Genomic DNA, 25,254 nt, shown 5'->3' on the forward strand with positions numbered 1-25,254 from the left:
CACACACAAAAAAAACATCACTGACATATTTAGGGAAGTTAGCTTTAAATTCAAACACACAAATATTAAGTAAAGAACTCAATATTCAAGTGAGCTTGCATCTCTTTTGGTGCTTAACGGATCATCCAAGTTCAAGCACAGGGCAGAATTTGGTTAACCGTTCCAACTTTTTTCATAGAAAAATAGCACGTCCATAGAAGAAAGGAAATTCATTTCAACTTCCTCAGTGATCCACTCTTTTATTTTACCTTAGTTAAAGGCGAACCAAGTACAGATGCTGTACATTAAAATGTATGCACACAGAAAGAACAGTTGTTCTTCATACTAACTTGAAGGCTCAGACCTCTACATTCTTTTATTTAGAGCCTTTTCCAAGCAATTACCCTCTCTGAAGCACACTGCACCCACATTTAAATATAAAGAGAACCATCTGCAGGTCCCACATAGCCAACACCTATCAGCAGCACATCGATTAGTGTCCATATTCCAAGTCCACCAAAGCTGAAGAGTTTTCCCAGACCTTCCCGCCACTGGCCCAAATAGAAACGATCAGCACCAAATCCACCAAGGGTGATGCTGTAAGAACAAAAACATGGTTCGTTATTATCGCTTTAGAGGCACTCCATTTGGGTATCCACTTCTTTCTGACACATCTACAAGTCAATGCCAGTTCTGCTTTACAGTATTTTTTGTCCAAAAAGCACCGTTTGGGCTATTAAATGAGAAAGCTCTTGATGAAAAAGCACTATTTCTTAGCAAAGTAATACTATCCAGAGACTTGACAGTTTTTCATTCATGACAAGCAATTCACCCCAAAACACTCAGATTCATGAATGTGCCTCAACTTTTCTAAGCTAGCAGCAGCTAAAAAAAACCCCAACGCCAACAAGCTACAGAAACAGACTCGCGTGCTAAACCCAGCCCCATGCAGAAGTCAGGCAATGGGCAGCTTCTCCAGCTGGTGGCAGAGAACAACTTGTGCTATAAAGGAAGGTGTGTCAGATCGCTTTCTTCATCAGTCTTACTGCATCTTTGGCTCCAGGAAAACAGAGTCTCGCTACTTCATTTACCATATTATCCACTTTTGAAATATTAAAATTTAATGAAAAAGGTCTTACCACCAGCAGAACTTCAATTACTTTCAAATCGCTATTGTGTTGCTCTAATGGCGTAATATTCCAAAAATAACCTAAAGCGTTTCTTTCCATGCTGCTGCGCTGGTCTCTTCCCTAATAATTTCAAATGCAAGAAACTTCATCTTAAGGCATTTCCAGCTGTTACAGTCGGGAAGGAAGCGGTAACAAACGTCTGCCACCACAGACAGCCCAGTGACATCTATCAAACTCAGAAACAGTTGTACCATTTCAGATGCTAAGAAGTAATTTGGACAATTTTCAGCCTTAATTGTTTAAAACAAACTAGGAGAAAAAAAAACCCATAAATATGCAGATTTTTGAGCACTTGTAGCTCATGTACCACTACACAGAAAAAAAGGCAACGTGTCCCCTCTACTGTGAAGCCCAGGAGTTACTGGCGTTTACTGTGACGAAAGGACATTCGACACAGAAACAGTGGGAATGTTTGCCCTCAAGCTCTACTCGCTGAAGATGGCCAGCACCGTAGCATATGAAATCTCCAGGCTCCCTACACCTCCAAAGTCTAAGCTAGACTACACGGAACGTTGGTTATTCAGTACACCCTTACGAAATACCAAGTGTAACCACCCACAGCCTGCAGATTTTATAGACAATTAATCTAACAATATTATCTATTTTAGCTTGACGTTATCTAACAGTTCTTGCATACCTTAGTGCCAAGGCAGTTGACCACTTATAGCCTCCAGTCCAGTTGCAATAGAGCATCTTAGGAAAGACACGATTCCCTAAACATTAGAAAACATTCAGACCTTAATGTCACAAAGACCACAAAATGAGTACAAGAACGAGGAGCGAGAGGATACTGTATTTCTCTAGCAAGAGTCTGAAAGGGCTGACACTAATCGAAACAAGACAAAAGCGCATCTACGCTCTTCAGTCCTCTGCTCCATCGGTCTTTGTCCCGTACCAGAAAACACACAAGGTCACTGAACAACTCGGGGGAAAACTGAACTAGTTGGGTGAAACTGCCAAGAACTTTTGCAATTATCCTGCTGAGACATTTGGTATTGATTCTATTAGCAGTGACCAAATTAGATTAATTCATAGAAGTTGACAAAAATCAAACAGAACTGTTTTCTCCATGGGAAGTTATACAACAGTATTTACAGTCAGGTGTCACTATTACACTTAAAAATTAAAATGTAAGTATAAAAAACCTCAATGGATCAATCGAGGTACAACCTGTTACTGCAGCGGACATAAACAATCATTGTATTTACCTATTACAAAAAGTGTTAATAAATTCTTTAGAAAAAACAGCTTCTTTACAGAATGTGTTGCAGGCCAGCTTACCTAGACAATGAATATGATCCCGTACCGTACAAGTGGCGTTGTAGCGTTGTCGTGGACAAGAAACCGTCATGCAGTTTGTAGAATTGGTACACACGTAGTCAGTGGTGGCAAGCTGCCAGCAGAACTGGCACGTCATGTTAACTGTGAAGTTCTCCTGCTCGTGGTTGGTCTCATCCTACGGAAGGACAGCGTTATCACTTCACTAGTAACAAAAAAGTGTCAGTGTACAATACCAAATCACATTTCACGGGTAGACATTTTGGGCAAAATAACAGCTACCCTCTTTGCTACCTCTAAGTAGTCAAGCAAAGAAGAAAAATCAACATTAGAAAACTGACCAAGAGCTATCAAAGCGCAGTTTAACATCAGTGCTTCCTCCAATCCAAGGCTACTGCCAAAAGGAGACTGATTCAGTCTCGTCTGTGAGAGCAGTTGGTACCTCTGACAGATATTTATCCTCCTCACTCTCAAAATGGTTCAGTTTTGATCGGTAACAAAGTGATTTGACTCAATTGCGTGGCTGCGCACGAAAGAGATCCAAGGCAAGAGAGGCAAAATAGAGAAGGGCAGCAACCACCTACAGCTGAATCCAACCAAATGTACCGCAGATCTGCAAACCTGCCTACGTAAGAACCCGGAAATCAATTTTTTATATTTTATGACAAGATGCCACAGTTTAATTAAATTACTTAAATCGGGCTGTAACAGTAACAAGTGACCTACAACGCAATGAACGTGTGGCTTGACTTTGCAGTCGAAGGTGGCCGGCTTCCCGTACACACAAGAGTAGTTGGTGTTACATGTCATGCAGTCTGGTGGCAACCTCCTGCAAAGCCCGTTGCTCGGGCATTTAGTCATGTAAGCTGGAATTTCTGTACTTTCTGAAAGAAAGGTGAAAAACGTGAGTAACATTAAGAAAGCGAGTAACAAAGCTCCATAACCTGAAGTATAGAGACACACGTTTTCTTTCACACGTCCGCACACGCATCCACGCACTGCCGCTGTGCGAAGGGCTTCCTCGGCACACAGTGAAGAGCGCTGCACGTTGGTACTGCGGGAGCCCCGCGTTAGCCCCGGGAGCTGCACCCCACAGGAGGGGCCCTGGCGGCAGCTCTGTGCAGGGCAGTGCAGCAGCACCTCTCCGCACAGCGCCGGGAGGCAGCTCCGCGCCGGGAGGCAGCTCTGCGCGGATTAGGGCCGCCTCAGCCCGCGCTCCTCAGCGGGAGCAGCCAGTTCAGGGACAGACACAGGCTGGCACATGTCACCTGCTGCTGGGCCAGGTCTCATGAAGTTCACAGCGAGCTCAGCCCCTTGCTGTCCCAACGTGCTCAGATTCAACTCCCAGCCCCACCAGGGTTTCGGCCCATCCTGACACACCCCTTAGCGAGCGCCAAGAACTGTGTTTACGTTCCATAGGGAACCGTAACAAGTTCTTGACGAATGCTGCAGTCTTTCAAGCACTTTCACCGTCCTGAGAGGGCATAAAACACACGAACCACAACACGAACCGCAACGGCAGTTTAACTGGTCATTTTCTAGTTGCAAGATCTTATAGGGACCAATTTTCTGATTATGTAATCCAAACTAACCGTTAAGGTCATCGAAGAGTAATTCCTAACATGTCATACTACAACATCTTTTACTACCGTGAAAGCATGTACACGTTCCTAAGACATAATTCAAGAACTTCACTACTAAACTCAAGACACTGAGGAAAAAGGCCCACAGAAGAAAAACAAAAGAAACAATGTAATGTTTTACCTGCTACTCTAAAATAAGGAGTATTTGTACTAGTTGAAGTTAGGCTTTTTCCAGACGTAGATTGTGGCTGCGAATGCTTTGTGGTCATCAAAGATCCTGCTACAAGAGAACAAAAATGGAGACAGTGCTATTTCTACAATAAAATTCATCTTCAGAAAGTTTGATTTCAGCACACTGGTATGAAATTACAAGTAGAAAGTGTAATTAGAATAAAAAAAATATAAAAATCTGTTTCACTGTTCTATAAACAGTAGAATGTTTACATTAAGCATTAACATTCGAATTGAATCATTCCTTTTACACAAGAAACCGTGTTTATTTCAATTCGGTCTCATTTTTTGATTCCTGAGAATTAAAAACCACTGCTCAGAAGGCGGATTTTACCCAGTCTTTGCTACTGAACAAAACCATTTAACCAAGCAACGCAGCTACCTCTTTGACCGAAGGCTGGAACAGGCCTGCCCGCAGCCACGGCTGCGCTCCCGCATGCGGCTCCGCCGTCCCTGCGCGAATCCCGCGGCCCCAGGGGCGGAGGGGGCGCAGGAGGGAGGCGAGTAGACCTGTGCCGAGCCGGCCGGCAGCACGAGTGGAAGCACAACCACGGCTCCGCCGCGCCGCTCTCCCCAGAGGTGCCGAGGAGCCGCGGTGCCTCGCCCGCCACCCGCTGAGGGACGCACGACTCACGGCCGGCGCCGTACGCGCCCAGAGCGGCAGGCGGGCCGGGAGCGGGGCCCAGCCCGGCCTTCGTCCTGACACGGAGCACCTCAGGACGGAGCAGCAGCCCCGCACGGTGACCAGCGACCGGGCCCCTGCACCTGCTCCCTCCGCCCAGTCAGGGCAGCGGCTACACGCCCTCAACCAGCCGAGGTCACGGTCACCTCCCCAGCTCGGCCGCCCAGCAGCCGCCCCCGCCAGGGCGCGTTCGGCCCCCGCCCCGGGGATCGGCCGAAGAGACTCGGGAGAACAGCCCCCGCCTGCGGGCGAGCCGCGGAGGCGCCGCCAGGCCTCCCCCTGCCGAGACTGGGGCTCGGAGCGCCCGGCCCGCCGGCGGGGCCGCTGGCATGAGGGAGCGCCCTCCCCTGCCCCCCTTCTCCCACCCGCCCCGCCCCGTCTCGGCCTCGGGGGGCCCGGGCACAGCGGCGGCCGCCGCGCTCACCGCGGCCGGAGAGGACGTAGAGCTGGGACAGGAAGAGCGCGACGCCGCAGAGCCTCCGCAGGGCGCGCAGCCCCGCCAGCGCCGCCATCTTGCCTGACGCCGCCGGCCGGCTCCGCCGCGAGGGGCGGGCGCGGGAGGCGGGGCCGCCGGCCGAGCCGCAGCCCGGCGCGGGAACCGGCCCGCCGCCGCGGAGGGGGGGGCGACTCCCACCAGGGCTGGGCCGGCGGCGCCCACGGTGAGCCCCGGCTGTCGGTGAGGCTGTTGCTGCGCCCGGCTTCGGCTCTGCCCCTCGCCTCGGCTCGCCCGCCCGGGGACGCAGGAGACCAGATGCAGCCGCGGGTGGGACCAGCCTCAGGAAATGTTCCCCAAGGGCCTTCATCCCGCCCCGCGCCGCGCACGCCTCAGGGAACCGGCCCCGCAGGCTGCTTTCCCCCCCTGGTCTGCGCCTGGCCCTCCTCCCCTCGACATTATTTCTCCCTGTAGCGCACTTTAATTTATATTATTTTTATAAATCTATTTCCTTCACTGACCTCTCATTGCTGCAGGTCACCTGAAAACTGAAACGGCGACAGCACAGATAGAGGTATGCCAAGGAGTTAGTCTTATATTGGCCAAACCTAGAAATTCACTGTGCATAACCCTAAAGTTTTAATTCTGCAGTCTGAGTACATCACAGATGTATGATGTAGGCTGTAGACCATAAAAATACCGTATTACATATATAAAATATGCTACTAAAAATAAAAATTTAAAAAAAAAAAAAATCACCCTTCACACCCCATGTTAATTCCACAAAGTGGAACAAAAAGCTTTCCCAGCACTTGTTCCTTCAATTCCCCGCCCCACCCCCCCCTTTCTTTTAAAAGCTGGGGATAATCGGTAAAAACGGATACACAAACCCAAACTACTACAACCCAAAAACAGGGCTAGTGAAGTCTGTATATAAGTGGCAGGCAGAAGAAAAACACTAACTTTGTATAGCATTTATGCACTATATAGCATGTTCTGCTTCCTTTTTATGATATTTAAATCACAACTACAGTTGTATAGCTTAGATAATTGAGTAATGTATTTAATGCTAAGCCTTGTAACTAAGAAGTGAAAAAAAAAAAATCACAGTAAAAATTCATCTCCCCAAAAAATCCGATTCAATTGCCTGCAACAGTAACTTTACTATTATTTATAAGCATAAATGAAGTCAGTTAAATATGGCCAACTTAAATTCCAACATGCTGTGTTTTATAATGGAAATTGTCATCCACACCTCAGTATCCCAGTCAAACACAGCAATAAATTACACACAGTTTTTTCAAAGGTTGGTTTGTTTTAGAAAAAAAGCCAAACCAACAGCAAACACAGGAAAAAATAATGACACTTTCCACACACAGATACGGTGAGTAACTCAACTTCATTCTTGGCAATCACCTTTACAGCAACCAATTATCACACCAACACAATCTGTGCCTTGTTTCACTGAGATTTCCAACAAAGACCCCAATGTATTAATGTATTTGTAGCCTGTGAACATAAATTGAGAAAGAATCAAGCCATCACCCGCCCCTGTGTGTGTCCCCCCCCAAAAAAAAGTATGATCTGGAATGAGAAAAAAAAAAACCCAACCAAAATGCTCCTGATGCACCTACCAACTGCCAAGCTTTGGATTCCACATCACATCAGTTATGCAACTGCTACAGGACCGATGCAGCTCAGCAATCACGGCAGCAGCCAGTACACCTCCCAGCCTCCTGTTCCTTGACTTCATGCAGCCCTCACTGATTTCCACTGCAAAACCAACACATTTTAGCAGAGGTGCAGGACTTATTTAAAAATATCAGCATTCTGCGACTCACGCAGACTGGAATCCCATGGGATTGCCAAAGGAGTTGGCAGTTGCATCTATCCTCTCATGCTGTTCCCAGAGCACCAACGTTGCTACATTCGCTTATTTTGTGTATCCATTAACTGAAAATTCTGTCAGATGAGCATTACTGCTGTATGGGAAGAAACACATTTCACATGGGCAGCTAATATTATTCCCCCCCCCCCCCCCCCCCATCAGCAACATCAGAATTCTTCTTCTGCATTTGGAATATGTGAACTCTTAAATTTCTTGAGTTTTTCAATGGCAGAAGATACTGAAATCTCTCCATGAACTTTGTTGTCTCTTGTTCGCACATTGACAGCATTATTTGCTTTCTCCTTTTCTCCAACCACTGCAAGACAGATCACAAACAGTATTAAACTGACTACATTACAAAATGAGAGTCTAGACAAACCCTATGCCCAAAATTAAAAATGATATTCAGAAATAGAAGATGCTGCAATTACCTAAGATAAAGTTATACTGGGCCAGCTGTGCATTTCTAATTTTCTTGTTTAACGTGCAACTTTGATCTAGATCCACGTCTGACATAAATCCTGCTTCAAAAAATTCCCTGCAAATCTAAAAAGAAAAAAAATAAAATCTCAATCTCACTTAATATTACAGGATATATTCTACCACATAAATTTGTACGTAGTGTAATCCCTGATCTCTTCCAATAATTAATTCACATGTGCATGAATCTGCTCTTGCGAATCATTGTAAGGAAGTCAACAAAGTTATGTGAGGGAAACTGCACACACACTGAAGGCTTAGCAGGGCTCCTGCTGGAAGACAATACAAGGTAACATCCATAACAAATACCTGCTGATCTCCCTAGACAGCTACACTGCTGAATATAAAAAGTGTTTTCTCAGTCTGAGAAAGGAGAAAGAGGAGAAGAGCAAACCCACTTGCATCAAAAGAAAAGCAGGGGAGAGGGGTAAACACAACCATGGTCATATGTAATCTAGACAAGGGTATACATGCTGGGAAATGGAGGAAACTCAAAAATCAGCTCTGCCCCTACTTTAAGCAGATAATTCTGTGATGAAACATTGGTAATGAGGTTTGTCATCCAGAATGTCTTTTCCTTGAATAATTACTGAAGTATGTACATAATAACAGAACCCAAACCACTTGGAAATTACATATCCCTTTCGCAGGCTTACAGAAGTTTTAGGCTATATGGAAAAAAATTACTTCTCCCCCCCAAAGTGCGTCTCCAAAATTATTAAAGCATTCACTCTCTGTTCTAGGACAGTACTTAAAATTGCTTGCTACTATAAAAAGGAAGGCCCTACTCTCACCTGCCGGGCATACTCTTCAGAAGTAGGTCCCACAGGCACAACCATGACCTGCCGTGGAGACAGCCAGAACGGCCTGGCGAGCAGGATAAGAAAAACATGAAATAAATGTGCATTTTACATTTGCACTCATATCCATAGTCATGTTCCCAAATAATAATTTATTTACTTTATAAGAATATTTACACTAGCTAAGGATGTTGGATAATATGCTATCTTCCTCTTTCCAAGTTCATCTAAAATAGCAAATAGATTGATTCCAGTAAAATGACACATGCAGAACTTTGATCTTCTGTTCACTTCCTAGCTGACATCACAATTTTAAACAGAGTAATTTTTGCATAACTACCATTTTTATTTATAACTTTATAGTGAAAGGTGGACAGTCAGACAGATAGGCGGCTGAAAGAATTAACTCTTCCTTAATACTTTAAGTACATTAATGAAGAAGTAATATCTTCAAAGTTTGTCCAAGATGAAACAATACATCTTACAAGTTCAAAAAAGTATTTCACATATTAGGACTAATTTACATCTATGTAAATAATTGTTTTACATACGTCAACATCTTCCCAATACAAAAGCGCTATTGTTAAGAAAAAAGGAACAAGAATAATGCAGCACATACACATTTAATTACAATTCTCATTTCTGCTTTATTGTCTTAATTTTTTCCTGCAATCACATTTCTAATAATGAACTATTAATAAAAGGATATCATACAACTCAGACCATAAAATTAGATTGATTTTCTTGTAAACTTACCTTGTAAATTTGAAAAAATTCTAGGGATATTATTTCGCATTATAATATATGAGACATTAGTGAGGATCTGTATTTTGTATGTTGTTAAACATTTTTAGAACCGCATTTGTGCCACATACCATTTTCCTCCATAATTTTCTGCGAGAATGGCTATCATTCTCTCCACAGATCCCAAGATAGCTCTGTGAATAATCACTGGCCTTTTTTTATCATCACCATCCTTACTGAAAAAGAATAAATAAAGTTTAAAAAATTTTTTTTTCTCTTGGCTCACACACAGGTCACCCTACGAACAGTTTTGATTCTACTTTTCATGGAAAGACAAAATTTAGTTATTTATACTGAGGCAAAATCTACGATTTTTATTAAAAATGTACTTTAAGTCACCTGGGCTTTTAAAGGAATACTGACTTAAAATAATGCCTGTAGCTAGTGGCATAGGCACAAACTCCTAAGTCTGAAAAGACACTCGACTGAATCAGCTCCACTTCTGCGCATTTTAATATTTGATGTTCTTCCTCGTTCTTTCTTTTCTGCTGTGTCTTGCTTTTATTTTGTTGCGTTTACTGCTCATTTCTTCCCTTAAATTACAATCCTGTGCACACAAAAAGCCAGTTGCTGTTTGCATTATCACCTACCAAAGAGCTATGACATCTACTGTAGAACATGCAGCAGGACCAAAAAAATAACAGATTCTTTTCCTGTCTTCCCCATCAAACTCTTTATAATACGCAAAAACAATCACAGCAAGAAAAACAACACAGAAAATGTGGGTTCAAGTCAACATGGTACTAAGATTAATTCACTCAGCGGATGAACATCTCTCTTCCTACCTGGAAGCCACAGTGAGTGAGATTTTCATTAAAAACTGTTTGCATTCCATTTATGTTCAAAGTTAACTAACTTTATCTGATAAAAAGAATGAAGTCCTTTCTACAAACCTACTAGCTCCTTAAGACATGTTTTAATTTGTATGCAATGTCTTCAAAAGGAGACACAGTGACTAGGCTGAAAGTGAAAACTGAATCAGCCGAGTCTTCTTCAGCGTTATACACTATCAGTTCTCTTCAGAGCTGGCAGACAAGACAGATCATGAAATCTTCCTGCAACCAGTAGCATTTACAATTAAAGTGAATTATCATTACGCTGAGGAAATATCTTCAAGTTCGTGACTCAGTCCTCTACTCACCAGGGATTTTTCTCCTCCTAACCAGGCTACTGATACACAGGCTAATCATTTGTTAAGTGAGCAATAAAGCATTAATACATCTCAGTTTAATGGGAATTATAGAAAATGAAAGTAACTAATTCTTTTCATTTAATTCTTTCATTTAAAGGAGGAAAATGTTTAGCTTAACCACTCACCCAACATAAGTAAGATTAAATCGAATGGGTAGTTGGAAGTCAAGTTGGATAGTAGCACATTGATGGTACCTGCCAATAGCATCTTTGATTTTAATATCAATCTGTGAAGCAAAACAACAGTTACTAAATATAGTTTGCCTGCATTGCGTCTGTATTCCTGTCCATCCCAAGGCTATATTAAAATGCTGATTCACTAACCTTAGGACCATAAAAAGCTCCATCTCCTGGATTCAAATTCCATTGCTCTCCAAAGTTATTTAAGCTGTTTTGAAGTTGCTACCCATGAAAATAAGAGAATGGTTAGGAAAGGTACAGCAGGGCCTTTCGTTACTGTAAGTCAAAGCATTTGCCTTCACGATACAAAGGGAGTCAACCGGCAGCACAACTTCTATGGTTCAATCATTTAGTCATCTATCATAAATAATCCTGAAATAAGAGTAGTCCGTTTTACCAATGTTGTGACTAATCAGAAAAAAAGATTAATAAAAATCAAATTGGTTCAAGATAAGGGGCTAAGTAAGAATCAGCTCTCATTTTATACAGAAACTTCACATTCAATGTGATGTTTTTCTAGAGGCATTTCCACTAAGGACAATATTTAGCATTTGATTTAAGCAGTTTCACTAATCTCACTATTCAACACGAAAGAACTTAGTTAAATATCCACCTCTGCAAATACACGTATTAAGGGGTTGCTTTGTTTGTTTTTAAGTGAATTACCTTTTCTGCATGATCCCAGACCTCTAACTCTCCTAGATAATTTTCTGGTCTTGTAGAAAGATGTAGTTGAAAAGTAAAACCAAAGACAGCATACACTGACTTCAAGAAATCAAGACAGCCCTTAATTTCTTCTTCGATCTTAAACACAAACAAAATTTATTAGTTAAAATGTACTTGCATAGAGATGTAATTGGATTCACTGAACTCCTCATAACCAGAAAGTAAGAGTCCATTAAATTTAAAAAAAAAAAAAAAAAAAAAATCACATGAAAATTACATCCTACAAACCCTAATCTAGGTTATGAGTAAAGAGAGGACTGAGGTGTCGTGGCTTCACAGCGTGGCAAGAGAAGTAATGTTCTCGTTAAGCCTGGGCTTCTGAAGCCAAACAACATGAGTCAGACTTGTCAAGAGTACATCAATGTAGTCACATAACTCCACTAAAATCTATGGCATTACTGACAAAGTAAAGTATTTATTCAGCATTACTATGGAAAATAAAGTGTGGTCAACAGGTTTTTTCTTTGCAAGGGGAGACGGGAGATGTAAAAGATTTTACCTTTTGGGATTTAGTTGCCCAATGTATTTTCTAGAGGGAAAAATTCTATACAGAAAATCTTAATACATAATTCACAATCAATAACGTCACTCAAGCAACAGTTTTCCTTTGATACAGGCATTTTTTAATTTCAAAGAGAAAAATAACATAAATTATGGCTCTGCTATTTGAGAAACTTGTAACAGGGAAGCTAAGTTCGACAGGCTATTGACTTCAGCAATATCGCAGAAGACGAGATAAGAAGGAAGCACCTAAACCTCCCAAAAAACAAAAATCAGAGGCAGCATTATGCTACAAAGCAACACAACAGAAGAAGTGAGAGCTGAAATATTTTGGGGCTTTTTTCTTGTTTAATGTTGCTTTGCACTGGGAGACGAAGGGGGGTTTTTTGCTTGGCTGATAGGGGGAAGGTTGTTGGGGTTTTGGGTTTGTTTGTTTGGGGTTTTTTTTACCTGTTCTATTGTGCAAAAGATGTGAGCATCGTCTTGTTGGAAGCGCCTTACACGAGTCAAGCCACTTAAAGTCCCAGAGAGTTCATTCCGGTGAAGAACGCCAAAATCTGCAAGTCTAAGAGGCATTTCCCTCCAGGATCGTGGACGATGGGCAAACATCAAGCTACGAGGAATGTGAAAGAACTTTCCTTTTATCCTTCTTATAGAAGACTTAAGACAACACAGAAACAAGATCAGTACAGACAGTAATCACATTTTTAAGTGTTTATTCCTTCAGATTGTCTGCATCCTAACAGGCAGGCAAACAGGAAAGTGCAGCACTGAACATATTGCTAAAGACCACCTACAAAAAAACCTGCGAGAGTAACAATCAAGACTGGTTAACCTGTAGCTTCTTTTGCTACACCCCACCCGATGCCTATCTCTATCCTCCCCAGTCTGTATACACTAGTGGTGCAGACTGCATTAGCTCACTTAGTGCAGACTTACTGAACGATCCTCCTACAAGAACTGTATTTGGTCTGCTTTGGGACGCTGTCGGGGGAGCTCTCTGGACACACTAGTTCCTTAGTAGTCCGCAGTAAACATACATGATAACATCTATTAATACTCCACTTTATTTCCCCTCAGCCCCACAGAGGATAAATATAGCAAAATAAGAAGGTTTTCAGTCGAGAGTACAAACCAATGTCCTGGACAATTCATCGGTTTAAGGGCAAAAGTTTCCTTCTCTATCTCAAAAGAGAACATATTTTCACTGTAGTGCTGCCAGTGTCCTGAAGCTTCCCAGAGTTTACTGTTGAAGATGTTTGGAGATACGACTTCAGTAAAGTTACGCCTGTGATACTCCTCCTACAGAACAAATTCAACATTTCAAAGGTGGTAGAGCTTCTGACAAGCAAAAGCCCAATTCTTTTTAACTGTGCTCTTATGATGGCGATTTACTGGAGACTAAAGACTACTGCACACGTAGGTTTTGTACAACTGGAAAAACCACAAGTTAATGCTTTACTCTGCCCTATTTTCAAAGAAGTTAGATCTATATAGTCATAGTGAAACTCTGGCACATGTTTACACACACAGATGTTTCCCTTTCTGGGGATGGCTCTTTTGGTGTGCTATGAATGGCAGATCACTTCAGATCGACAACTGATATTAAGCTTATTCGGAGTTACATTAGCATATACTCACTCGTATGAAATCCACCAGTGTGTTATAAAGAAAGGCACCTCTAGGGAGGAAAAAGCAGCTTCCAGGGCTCAAATCGTGAAAGAAGAAGAGTTCTTGCTCCTAGGTAAATTAAGAACAGACTGCTGTAACACACTTCAGGCAGAACATGACTACTTCACGCATGTTGAAACTCTGATCACAAAAATGAAACATTACAGCAACAAGACTATTTCCAGAATTCTACAAGTTCTCAGCAAGAGTAATTAATTTATCTGTACGTCTTACTCTTATAAGTTTGTAATAACACTGGAATTCAATTTGACTCTGTGACTACGTGAACACACATTTCCTCAAAATCCTGAAGCCTTAACCAATCTTACCTTTAGTGACCACAGTAGTTAAGCATATGCCCATCATGGCTGATGGCTGAAGCCTGTAAGCCAGTCATTCTTTATCAGAGTTCTGCCGCAAAAACAGCGGCTCAGCAGTGTGGCTCTGCTACATCTTTGGAGAACCTCAGCCTCTTCAGTATCATAGGTGTTAGATACACACAGACACCAGATAAGTTGTTTGATACTAGATAATTTGTTTTTGAAGAGGCATAGAAGTAATCCTCAAACAAATACTATACAAATAGAAATAAGCATGAACAATTCCGTAAAGATAATTTTTCTACTTTTTCCCTTTGTCACTGTTCTCTGTAAATTCCTCATTGGCTCTTCTTCTGCCGAGTTACCCTCCATTTTCATCTTTGCTATGAAGGCCCTTCACAGTCTTTCATGTCTGCCAGTATGTAGTGAGAGGTTCACACCTGCACCCTCTCGGCCAACAGTGCTGACCTTCACTGACACAGGAGTTTTTCACTTTAATGTCTCCCTGCTTTCACCTGCACTGCCCCTTGTGCCTTTAAACATCCACAAAGCTTATCGTCTCTCAACTACCCTCCCTGTAACTCCACTTTCTCTACAAAACTGTGGCAAAGTTGGCAACAATTAGGAGACTGCATGCCATCATGACGGGTATTAAGTCACAATCCTCGTCTGTGACAATCTAATGTCTTCCTACTTACACTCAATTTAAGATTAAATCTGTTCATTTAAATCTAGTAGAGGAATATATGAACAACATTAACAACAACAGTTGAAGTACCACACGTATATACACTTAACTATTACCTTATTTATGTGTACAATAAAGAATGACCAAACTATATTATTCACACAATTTTCACTAATTTCTCCTATGAAAAATAAAGTGGTTTAGGTAGAATCTGAAGAGGCTCTACATTAAAAGGCTTGAGATAACTTCCCTAACCGAGGGACTACCCCATTACTTCTTCCCAACATTAGTTTAGCATTTGTATTCAAGTGACAAGTTGAGCAGAATTAAAATTTTAAAATACAACTGACACCAAGAAGTTCCTAGAACTGGCACTCATTCAAACTGTCAAAGAATGGAAAAAAAAAACCACAAGAAAAGAGAGTGAATTCTGTTACGGAAGCATAAAAGAGAAGTGGACCATGAAATAGCGTACCTTTCCAATTTTCCTGTGGTCACGGTTTCTGGCTTCTTCCTGGAATTTTTCCCATTCCTTCATCATTTTGTTATCAGGAAAGGATATTCCATATATTCTCTGCAGAGTTTCCATGTCAGATTTCCCTTCCCAATATGTAGAGGAATTCTGATGCACAAAGCCCATACTTTAAGTTAGTATTACATAATCTCAGGGAATGGAGGAATAAACACTAATGAATTCGAATGTTGAGATTTTTTCCTTGGAAGAAGAATTATATGAAGTCATCCAGCATTTGTTTATAATACAAAGCTAATTGCACTGCCTTTTACTCAGCGTAATAATATAGAAGACAAATTAAAGTGATTGGTCAAGTCTTACTTTTATTCTGCTTTGGTACCTTGTTTTAACTCACATCATGGCAAGTTTTGTTATCTCACATTGATTCTTCCAAAAAAGCAGCAGCTGTTCACATTCAAAACACAATGCAGTAGGGAAACACAAAAGACAAAACAAAACTAATTCACTCTCACAGTTAAATCCTATCTGTTTTGACAATCTAACACTTCATCCCTGGAACTCAAAGTTCAGTCAGGAAGCCAGCAAAAACAACTATGATGAATGTTCCAGTAAGGTTACCAAAATTAGCACCTGCAAGGAACTTAAACTATATCATAACCAGAGACATCTGCGAACACTGTCTCTGACTTTCTGTGAGCAATGCCATTTTTAAACAGCAGCACCTGCAGATCTGCCAGGGTCCACTTCACCTCCTGTACCTGAAAGATACCATCTTACAAGGTCAAAATACTATTTTCTGACCCAATTAATATCTGGGTGTTCATTCACTGCAGAACTGAGTGCATCCACGCAGATGCGACAGGCGGTACAGCCTCAGACTGGGCTATCTGTACTGCAAGTGCAGTGCTGGCTGGAGATACCAGTGCACAGGACCGGCACATCGGCTTAGGCACCGCACCTCTCCACTGTGCATGGTACAGTTGGTTCCAAGCTAACCTAGTCACTACGAGCTTGAGTATTTTTGCAGTGCTCTTCATTATAGTCTAAGCATGCATGTTACTGCACTAATACTCTGATAAAAAAAAAGAGATGCTGTTAACTTTCTCTGAAGTACTATTATGATGGTCAAAAATCAGTAAACCTTGGAAAGAGATGAATGATGGAAGCCGGTAGTTCTACTTGTACAATGGGAGCTGGGAAAGAAATGAAGGACTACTTTCAGAGCAAGCAAAGAAAACAATACAAAGGACCCTAGCATAATCACTTCAGGAACAATAAGTACACAAATGAATCAACTGATCCACAGTTTAGTTAAGTTTTAATGCACAGTTAATTTAAACTTACCTTAAATATTTTAAGGGCCTTAATTTTTCCAGTGTGTCTCACATGTGGACCCCTGCAGAGATCAATCAGCGGACCACACCTATACACCAAGAGAAAAAAGTATGCATTTCAAACCGCTGCAACATTTTAAAACACAGTTACTAATGGCACACAAGTTAACACTTGACACGCTCAAACACGCTAATAAGTATACACAGGCAACACTCATCTCATTCAGTGCATCTTAAATGTAACGGTGCCTTCTACCTGGAGCAGAATATTCGCTCAGTAAATACTCAGCACACTCGATCCATTATGAAGAACATTGTAACACACTGAGCAATTCATATAGTTTGTAAGTAAACTTTGTTAAAGTTGGCCAGGAAATTTTAAAGTATGAGCATCAACCAGAAAAAGATGGTTTTGCCTTTTTCTAACCACCTAGTTTTATCCCTGGCAACTGAATGAACAGGTTCCTTGCCCCACGCTGAGCTAAGAGTTAGCTTTACTCATTATCCAGCAATTCAATGTCATGGATGGAAACTTATTTTAATCTGTTTAACCAGAGGGAAATGAATGAGAAGTGGATTTGCCATTTGTCCACAAATCGAGATCTAATCTGTCCCAGCAGAAAAAGAAAGGATCTGGTTTTACATAAGTAGCAATATTAATTGCAAATGTAAGCCCCAATCACACAAGTATTCAGAAGTTACAATAATAATAAAGAAAAATTTTCTCCTCCTCTCAACTTAAGTGAAATATACCTAACTACAGAAATATTTCATAACACCTTTTAATTTAATTTTCTTTACCTGTATATTGTGGTAGTTGGTGTGTTCACCTTCTCATTAAGGATACGACACTTAAACTTGTTATACTGGATGTGGAAACATGAAAGTCAGAAACACCAATAAAATGGCTAATAAAATTCTATTTTACAATTATTTCTTAATAATGCAAATACATCAGTAAAAGACACAACGAAAAAAAAAATCACAGGATCACATACAAGTATGCAGAAGTTCAACATCCTTTCAGAAGAATTAAAAAAACAAGAGGGGAAAGAGACAAAATATCTTAATTTCCCTGAGGGTGTGTTAAGTGTAGTGATTACCACCTGAGCACCTCAAAGTTTTGAAAGACAATTAAAACACAGTACAGTGAGACTGGCAATATCCACTGTATGAGACAGAGGACTAGAGGACAAAGTCATTTTTGACTTATCTTCACAAGTGAGTCAGAATGAACGTATGCCTTTTGTGTACTAACCCCTCTGTCATCTCACTGAGCCTGAGGGCTTTTTGTGTAATAAGAAATTGGTTTTATTGTTGCCTGAAAACATCCTAAACACTTGAGAGGGATATGGAGAGGGGGGGAAAAGGATGCTATTCCTTTTCTTTGTTTTACTAGACAGGTAGTATTCCGATGAGTCAGTCACATGCAGTATTTTATAAAAGTTAAATTTTAAAACATGACTATATCAGAATCACAGGTATTCCAAATATTTACCTTAAACATGTCTAACAGGATCTCCTTTTTGACTTCCAGCCTTTCAAAAGTCTGCTTCTCTTTTATGATATTTTTACAGCGGTTCTCTAGTAGTGGGAATTCAGTACTAGATACACCTCTAAACAAAGTCACAGGCAAAAGAAAAATAAATTAATTATTTTTATATTCCCATTTTTTAAGTGACCACTTTCTAGTGGTCTAATTTGAAAAACATGGGATGTGTTGTGCTTTGTCACAGTATTTTCTTAGTTTCTTACAATCAGCTGTACTTTCAGACACTAAACTCAGAAACACAAATGCTATCACCCTGAACAAGCCTGCTGCAATCACTTCTAGAAGAGTCTTTGACGTGTTTAAAGGCCTGGAAGATCTGTAGCTCAAAGTATACATTACTTAAGAAAAAAAGGCTCAACCCAGCTGCAAGAGGTAGTTTATCAGCTGATGCAGATTCAGTATTCTCCCTGACTACAGAAAGATAAACAAGGAAAAAACAGAACGGTAAAGCTGTGCACAAGGATTAGAAAACTAGTAAACACCTATACAAGCTACGTGCATACGTGCCATTTCTACAAGTGACTATGGCACTTTGAAACCAAACTCCCATGATTCTTCAAGGAAACTGTTTCCTATATCTCTCAGAAACTTCTGAAAGTTTTACCCAATTTACTTCACATTTTTTTCACAGAACATTCAACAGCTGCAAGTCTCATGGAGGAGGTGTCTGAACACTGCTCTTGAATTTAAATATAGACATGCACTCAATGTATATGCATATATGGAAAACGAACCTGTCAGTTTTAAACCACACTAGATACACACTTTTACTTTTAACATGCAGAAACATGACGGAACAAAAATAATTCCAGTACTGAGCCTCAATACAGAGTTTTAAAGTTCTTAAGACACCGAAATTTTACCTGTCTTCCATATACATGTCATAATAAAATCCATTCTCAATTGGTGGTCCATAGCATAAGCAGCCCCCAAAATAGCCTTCCATGGCCTCTCCAAGAATATGAGCACTTGAATGCCAATAAACCTGCAAATAAAGCCAGGTCAGCAAGTCATGGGGTCATTGGCACTGTGTAACTAAAAAGAAAAAACAAAACAGAGGTATATCTGCAGATGGGAAATATGCTGGAATAAGTGTTCCTTAAATTCTGTGATAAGTATAACAATTTCCTGTTTTCATTCTGAAATGCACTAAATGATTAGTATAACAGCAGCTGTAGCAATAAAGCCCCATCGTATCCGAGTCTGCAAGGTGACCACACCTCTGCACGATGCCGTCACCTTAGTGCTTACTGTACCTTGTCCACGTGTGTTAGTTTCTGGTCAGGTAAAAGCCTAGGCACTGACCACATCTAAAGCAATGCAGCCAATTAATTTACCATTGTCACATACAGTACATTTATCAATATGACTGTAAACCACATTACCTGAAATGTCAGAAGATAGGAGTCAATAACCCAGTAGGTCAATACTAGTCTTATGTTCCAAGTCCCTATTAATTCAGACCACTTCATAGCCACCTCTAAAAGATAAAGCCTTTACAGGCTCCTGAAATGCCTCAAACAAGCTTAATCACATGAGCAATTCTTTAACAAAATGAAGTCTAATTCTAGTGCATAAAGATAAACAAAGGCTTAAGACTGTATCCCATCAAAAAAAAAAAATCCATCTTGGGTGTGTCACTAAGTGTATTCATAATTTAATTGACTAAGATACACCTACTTAAGTTTATTACAAACAGATGGGACAAGGAGATGTAGATTTTTTATTTGAGTCAAATCTGATACTGGACAGTTTTTAGAAAACTGCAAGACATCCTCACTGTTGCTTTCAGTGTCTGATCTTCAAACGTGCTGAGTCAAACAGTAGACCACAGGTCTCTGAAGACATCAAACTATTTCAAGCTAGCATACAAATCAACACATTCTGTATGATCTCGTTTGAGAAATAACCTGTTTATTTAAAAGAGAAGGGAAGAAAAGAACACTAAGATTTTATTGACCTACAGGTACTTCGTAGCTAATCTTCTTTGTCAAATCATGACAAACACATTACTTGAATCGTTTTGGGGATTGTTTTTTTTTAATTCAAGATTTTAAAAGCATAATGCTGCAACCAATTTCATGTCACTAGTTCCTTTAATCAAGCAGAAACTAATAAGTGTTTACTTACAGCTTTTGCTTCTTCATTATCAAACGTAAGCAGCTCCAGAGTACAATCTCCCTCCAGTGGACGATCCAGGTCCCACAATTCACCATTCACTTTGGCTATAACTGCATTTGAAGCCAATGCTTGACTAAAAAACACAGATGAAGAGACCAAAGTATTTAGGTTCAGATTTGCAAAAGTGCTTAGGTTTTAAAACCTGCGAGACCCCACCCACATCTCATAGCACCTAAAGACCTTTAATCTTTTTCTTCTGCAGTCGTCTTAAACACTCTTCTACTTTTACGGTATAGACCCTCAAAGGTCTTAAACTTTCATTCAACCACTTTCGGTGCTGGGGATCTGGAGGAAAGACTGCATCTAACAACAGTTTCTACTGTTACCTGGTAACTCACAAAATTTCAGATGTCTGTATTAATTCCCAGCAGCCTCACTGACTGTTACATTTTTTTAACTGGAAGCAAGCATTATGATCTCAGCACAGAATCTCCAGCATCACTCAGAACTGTAACTTCGCCTACCTGTTTCCTCTGCATTAAGCTGAAGTTTCAATGCTTTCCAAATAAGCCAACTTACAAGAGTCACCATCCACTGACCAGGGCATACATATTTTATGCAACAAGGTAAGAGACACGTGATCACAGCAGACTTATCACTGCTAAAGTACAGCTCCTTGAATCTGCAGGTTACCTAATTCCTACAGCTAATTGATACGGCGTGGTTTTCCAAGATTCCCCTTCAGCCATCTTTCCATCTGTCAGAGTAATTTTGATAGGTTTGCTCTGGTTGGCCACTCTGTAAGCTAGCAAAGCATCATGTTCTTTTTTCAGCACTTCATAAAGCTTCAGTCTGTCTTCTATGAAGCTTGGCTCACACTGTAGCTGCAACAAATAAATTAAATCACACACATACATATCTGCGAGAGAAACAGAATAAAATGATTCAGTGTTTGTGTATCTCTAGAGGTTCCAGCTGAGACCAGATCACAGAATGTCAGGGGTTGGAAGGGACCACGAAAGATCATCTAGTCCAAGCCCCCTGACAGAGCAGGACCACCCAGAGCCGGTCACACAGGAACGCGTCCAGGCGGGTTTTGAATGTCTCCAGAGAAGGAGACTCCACCACCTCTCTGGGCAGCCTGTTCCAGGGCTCTGCCACCCTCACAGGGAAAACGTTTTTCCTTATGTTACTGTGGAACGTCCTGTGCTCCAGCTTGCACCCCTTGTCCTGTCACTGGCCATAACCGAGAAGAGCCCAGCTCCCCCCTCCTGACACTCGCCCTTTACGTATTTATAAACATTCATGAGGTCACCCCTCAGTCTCCTCTTCTCCAAGCTAAAGAGACCCAGCTCCCTCAGGCTTTCATTGTAAGGGACATGTTCCACCCCCTCAATCACCTTTGTGGCTCTGTGCTGGACTCTTTCCCACAGTTCCCCGTCCTTCTTGAACTGAGGGGCCCAGAACTGGAGACACTATTCCAGATGGGGTCTCACCAGGGCAGAGCAGAGGGGGAGGAGAATCTCTCCTGACCTACCGATCACACCCCTTCTAACACACCCCAGGATGCCATTGGCCTTCTTGGCCACGAGGGCACGTTGCTGGCTCATGGTCACCTGCTGTCCACCAGGACCCCCAGGTCCCTTTCCCCTACACTGCTCTCTAACAGCTCAGTCCCCAGCCTAGACTGGGACATGGGGTGGTTCTTTCCCAGATGCAAGACTCTACACTCGCCCTTGTCGTATTTCATTAAATGTCTCCCTGCCCAGCTCTTCTGGGCCTGTCCAGGTCTCTCTGAATGGCGGCACAGCCTGCTGGTGTGTCAGCCACTCCTGCCAGTTTTGTGTCAAATAAGCTAGTTCATGGGAAGTTTCCTTTACTTTAGCATAAAGTGAATTATTAAGCTCTATTGAGGTATAGCTAGTGCTGCCAACATCCTTTTTCAGTCATCATGCACGCTGTTCAACTATTCATGAATCACCATTCTCTTTAGGAACAACAGTATCCTGACTTTTATTTCCCAACAGCCCAAATTCTTTGGTTACATAGAAAGTAGAGATCTACGAATGCGTGAGTAACCCTACCCATTACATGCAAGACGAAGCTCTTATATAAGGATTTTTTCTATATGCATGCTATAGCAGGCCTTCTTCCCAAAAATCTGGGATTTCAAAATAGAGGAAAGAATTTCAGATTTAAGCACCTTTTGTGAATCTAACCAAACAATAGTCCTTCTTTTATTATTATGTAGTGTAAAACAAAGATTTACATCATTTTGATGTCGGTTCACAGCTTCATTTTCTTTTTTCTTTTCCTCTTTATTTTGATTCGCTGCAACAGTTGGACTTGCACTGGAGACTTTCTGAAACAGTGATAATATGAGGTACACCCCTATGCCCTTAAGCCTTTTCCCAGCAAACCTTGAAACAAACCCAACCAGATCAGTGCAATACTGGGCTAAAAAGGCAATTACAATCGACCAAGGTATGTTCAGCTTTGATGTTCAGCAGACACAGCAGAACTGCTCACCAAGCCAAATCTACTCAACACAATTTTCCCGATTTTACTACTGCAACCATCATCGGCAAAATCTCCCCTGCGAGCCCCTGGGAAATTAAAACGGGCTAGTGAACTGTAAGAACAACTTTCGGCGGTCCGATAAACTTACTCCACCTTTGTGAAAGGCGGGGGCTACGGGAAGCAGCGCTGCCGAGTGCTCCGGCACACGAGGAGCGCGGACAGCCAGGCTTCCAACCCCGAGACCGCGGCCGACCCCCGCCGGCCGGGGCCAGGCGTTTCATCCCGGGGATCCCTCCTGCCCCTTCCCTCCCCGCAGAGGCCCGGCCCGGCCCACCCCAGCGCGATGCGGGCGCTCGCCCCCGCAGGCCCGGCGCGGCCCGCCGCCCTCCCCGAGGAAGGCCCCGGCGGTGTCCCCGCCCCGAGCGCTAACCTCGCCGCCTGGGGCCTCCGCCGCCGCGGTGCCCGGCGACCGCTGCTCCGCCGGCGCTGCCCTGCCCAGCTCGGCCGCCAGGCTGCGGCGCAGGTGCAGGAGGCGGTAGCGCAGCTTCTCGTTCTCGGCCCGCAGCCGCTGCAACTCGGGGCTGCAGCTCCCGGAGCAGCACGGCGCCTCCTGCTCCCTCAGTCGGCCGACCTCCGCCGTCAGCCTGCGCAGCTCCTGCTCCTGCCGCGACAGGCGCAGCGCCGCCGCCTCGGCGGCCGCAGCCGCCATCTTCCCGCGGCCCGCCTCACGTCGCCGGTACCACCCGGGAGCCGGCGGGCCCGGCCCGCCCCCCGGCCGCGCCGGGCCTGGTCCCGCCCTCTCTCTCCGGCAGAGGTGCTCCGGCCGCCTGCTGCCGCGGAGACCCCGCCCAGGCACGGCGGGACTTCAGCGGCCCTGCGGGGACGCTACTGCCGTCATTATTCGTTCTGCTCATGGCGCAAAGAGCTCTTTGTAGCCCTCGCTGCTGTGGTGTTGGTAAAACACATCCGCCCATCTTGCTCCGAGGCCAATGAGCAGTGGGGAGACGTCGGCACCCGCAACTCGTGTCTGAGTCCCGCTTCAATTTACCTAAAAATGTTCTTTGAAAAGCTTTTCTCTGTAGCCCTCCTAAACAAGACGCTGAATAAACTGGGGCTGCAGTGAAGCATCGCATCGCTAATTCTCAAAATCCTGATCGTGCCATTTCGTGGAGAGCATGGCAGGCACAAGCAGATTGTAGCAGGGAGGGGAAAAAACACGTCAAGTTTGCTATATGTTCCCAAGCACTCAATTTAGCATCTGTGGAGCTCGTTTCTTATTAAAAACACAGAAAAGCAACACTGAAACAATACCATTCAAGTAAATACATGCTTTCAAAGGACCTACATGTAACATCACCCATGTCTTAGTCCTTCAAAGGATTATTCAAGGAGAAGGATAATTACCAGGTACCTTAGAAAGACAGAGCCATTGTCAGAGTATGGAAAATATGGATGGCACCCACTTGAATGCAGCCCCACGGCCTGTTCATTAGCCCAGACTTCAGGTTGTCCCCCCTACGCTCTGCTGAGGGCCAGCTCGAAGGTCTTGTCAGCCCTAACGCTCAACTGTGGCTGATTTTTACTGTCCTTTCTCTCTGATCACCATCCATTAAACCCATCCGCCTGTGAGAGGTGCTACAGCCATGCCTTCTCCAAAACCAAGCTTGGATCCAGGCATTACAATGGGAGTTGACGTTTGCAGACAAAAGAGGAACATGGGAAAGATGAATGAAAAGTGGCAAAAGCAAGCTGGGCAGAGGAATTGAAACCCAAAATACAGTCACATAAGCAGTAGTTCACACTGACACCCCTGTAACAGATCTCTCTCCAGCCCAAGCCATCTTTCCCTGCCACTTCTGCACCTCCTGGTACAAGCTGGTAGCTTACAACTCCGTCTGTGCAGGTCTCACCTTTTTTCACCGTTTCCCATAGGGCAATAGGATTACATGAACACTGTTTCAAAGAGGGCATTTTTCTTGCCCTTCTCTAAGAGCCGTTGCACACACTTTAAAAAAAGTAGTTTTAACATCCTGGTGTTGAGCAAAACTACTGTGCATGGCAGGGAGCCATAGGGGCCAGTGGCATCCTACAGGACAGGGAGCTCAGTGCCATAACAAGGCTGACAGGACAGGGCTGCCAGGGCCCAGTCTCACCTGGGGGTAACAGTAAGGCCCAACTAGGAGTTCACACTGCCAGAAAACTTAACAGCAACGAGGCAGGCCTGAGGTCAAGCCAGGAAAGCAATGCACAGGTCACGTCCCGTGGTGATAACTGGGGCCAGACACGGCAGTTACCAGGCAGGTCCATGGTGACGTGGCAAAGTCAAACCAGGAAGCCAGCCTAGAGCCACAGGAGCCAGCAACAAGGACATCTCTGATGGAGCCCTGGCAGGGACTGATGGTCCAGGGCTGAGCTTAAATGGAGCCCCGGGCCCATGGACAGGAGTGTGGGTGGAGGCCCCAGGTGGCATTGGTCAGGGCCATTACGTTCAGTTAGTGCTCTCAGGGGCCCTGGCAGTCTGTGCTGCACCCCCCTTCACTACTCTCATTATGAAATAATGTCAAGGTCGAAAAATGTGGGTCAGACTCCAACCTTATTTGACTACAATGTCAAATAACCACTGCCAG

General features: G+C 43.0%; 2 protein-coding genes across 4 annotated transcripts; both read right to left on the reverse strand.

The window, feature by feature from the left end:
* Positions 1-223: 223 nt before the first annotated feature.
* On the reverse strand, positions 224-7,049 carry TM2D3 (TM2 domain containing 3). Of its 2 annotated transcripts, none has more exons than XM_086471397.1 (6): positions 7,011-7,049; positions 4,212-4,310; positions 3,174-3,331; positions 2,451-2,625; positions 1,807-1,882; positions 224-576 (listed from the first exon to the last, which is right to left on the reverse strand). In XM_086471397.1, exons 2-6 carry the CDS (start codon positions 4,297-4,299, stop codon positions 411-413), a joined length of 663 nt encoding a protein of 220 aa, XP_086327523.1. In that variant the 5' UTR covers positions 4,300-4,310; positions 7,011-7,049; the 3' UTR covers positions 224-410. The 2 variants fall into 2 exon arrangements, with proteins under 2 accessions (XP_086327523.1, XP_086327522.1); XM_086471396.1 differs by lacking the exon at positions 7,011-7,049 and adding an exon at positions 5,368-5,455.
* Positions 6,520-23,336, reverse strand: TARS3 (threonyl-tRNA synthetase 3). 2 transcript variants are annotated; one of them, XM_086471393.1, is made up of 20 exons: positions 23,058-23,336; positions 22,377-22,469; positions 20,801-20,991; positions 20,117-20,240; positions 18,850-18,971; positions 17,933-18,050; positions 17,236-17,300; positions 16,445-16,523; positions 15,101-15,247; positions 13,588-13,686; positions 13,082-13,248; positions 12,397-12,559; positions 11,386-11,523; positions 10,864-10,941; positions 10,666-10,766; positions 9,420-9,524; positions 8,539-8,611; positions 7,696-7,810; positions 7,011-7,580; positions 6,520-6,885 (listed from the first exon to the last, which is right to left on the reverse strand). In XM_086471393.1, the coding sequence occupies exons 1-19, from the start codon at positions 23,334-23,336 to the stop codon at positions 7,432-7,434; spliced, it is 2,406 nt and encodes an 801-aa protein (XP_086327519.1). In that variant the 3' UTR covers positions 6,520-6,885; positions 7,011-7,431. The 2 variants fall into 2 exon arrangements, with proteins under 2 accessions (XP_086327519.1, XP_086327520.1); XM_086471394.1 differs by lacking the exon at positions 6,520-6,885 and having other exon boundaries at positions 7,407-7,580; positions 23,085-23,336.
* Between the last annotated feature and the right edge of the window lie 1,918 nt (positions 23,337-25,254).

The sequence above is a fragment of the Leptosomus discolor genome, chromosome 11, assembly GCF_034619465.1.
Source record: "Leptosomus discolor isolate bLepDis1 chromosome 11, bLepDis1.hap2, whole genome shotgun sequence".
Lineage (NCBI taxonomy): Eukaryota > Metazoa > Chordata > Aves > Leptosomiformes > Leptosomidae > Leptosomus > Leptosomus discolor.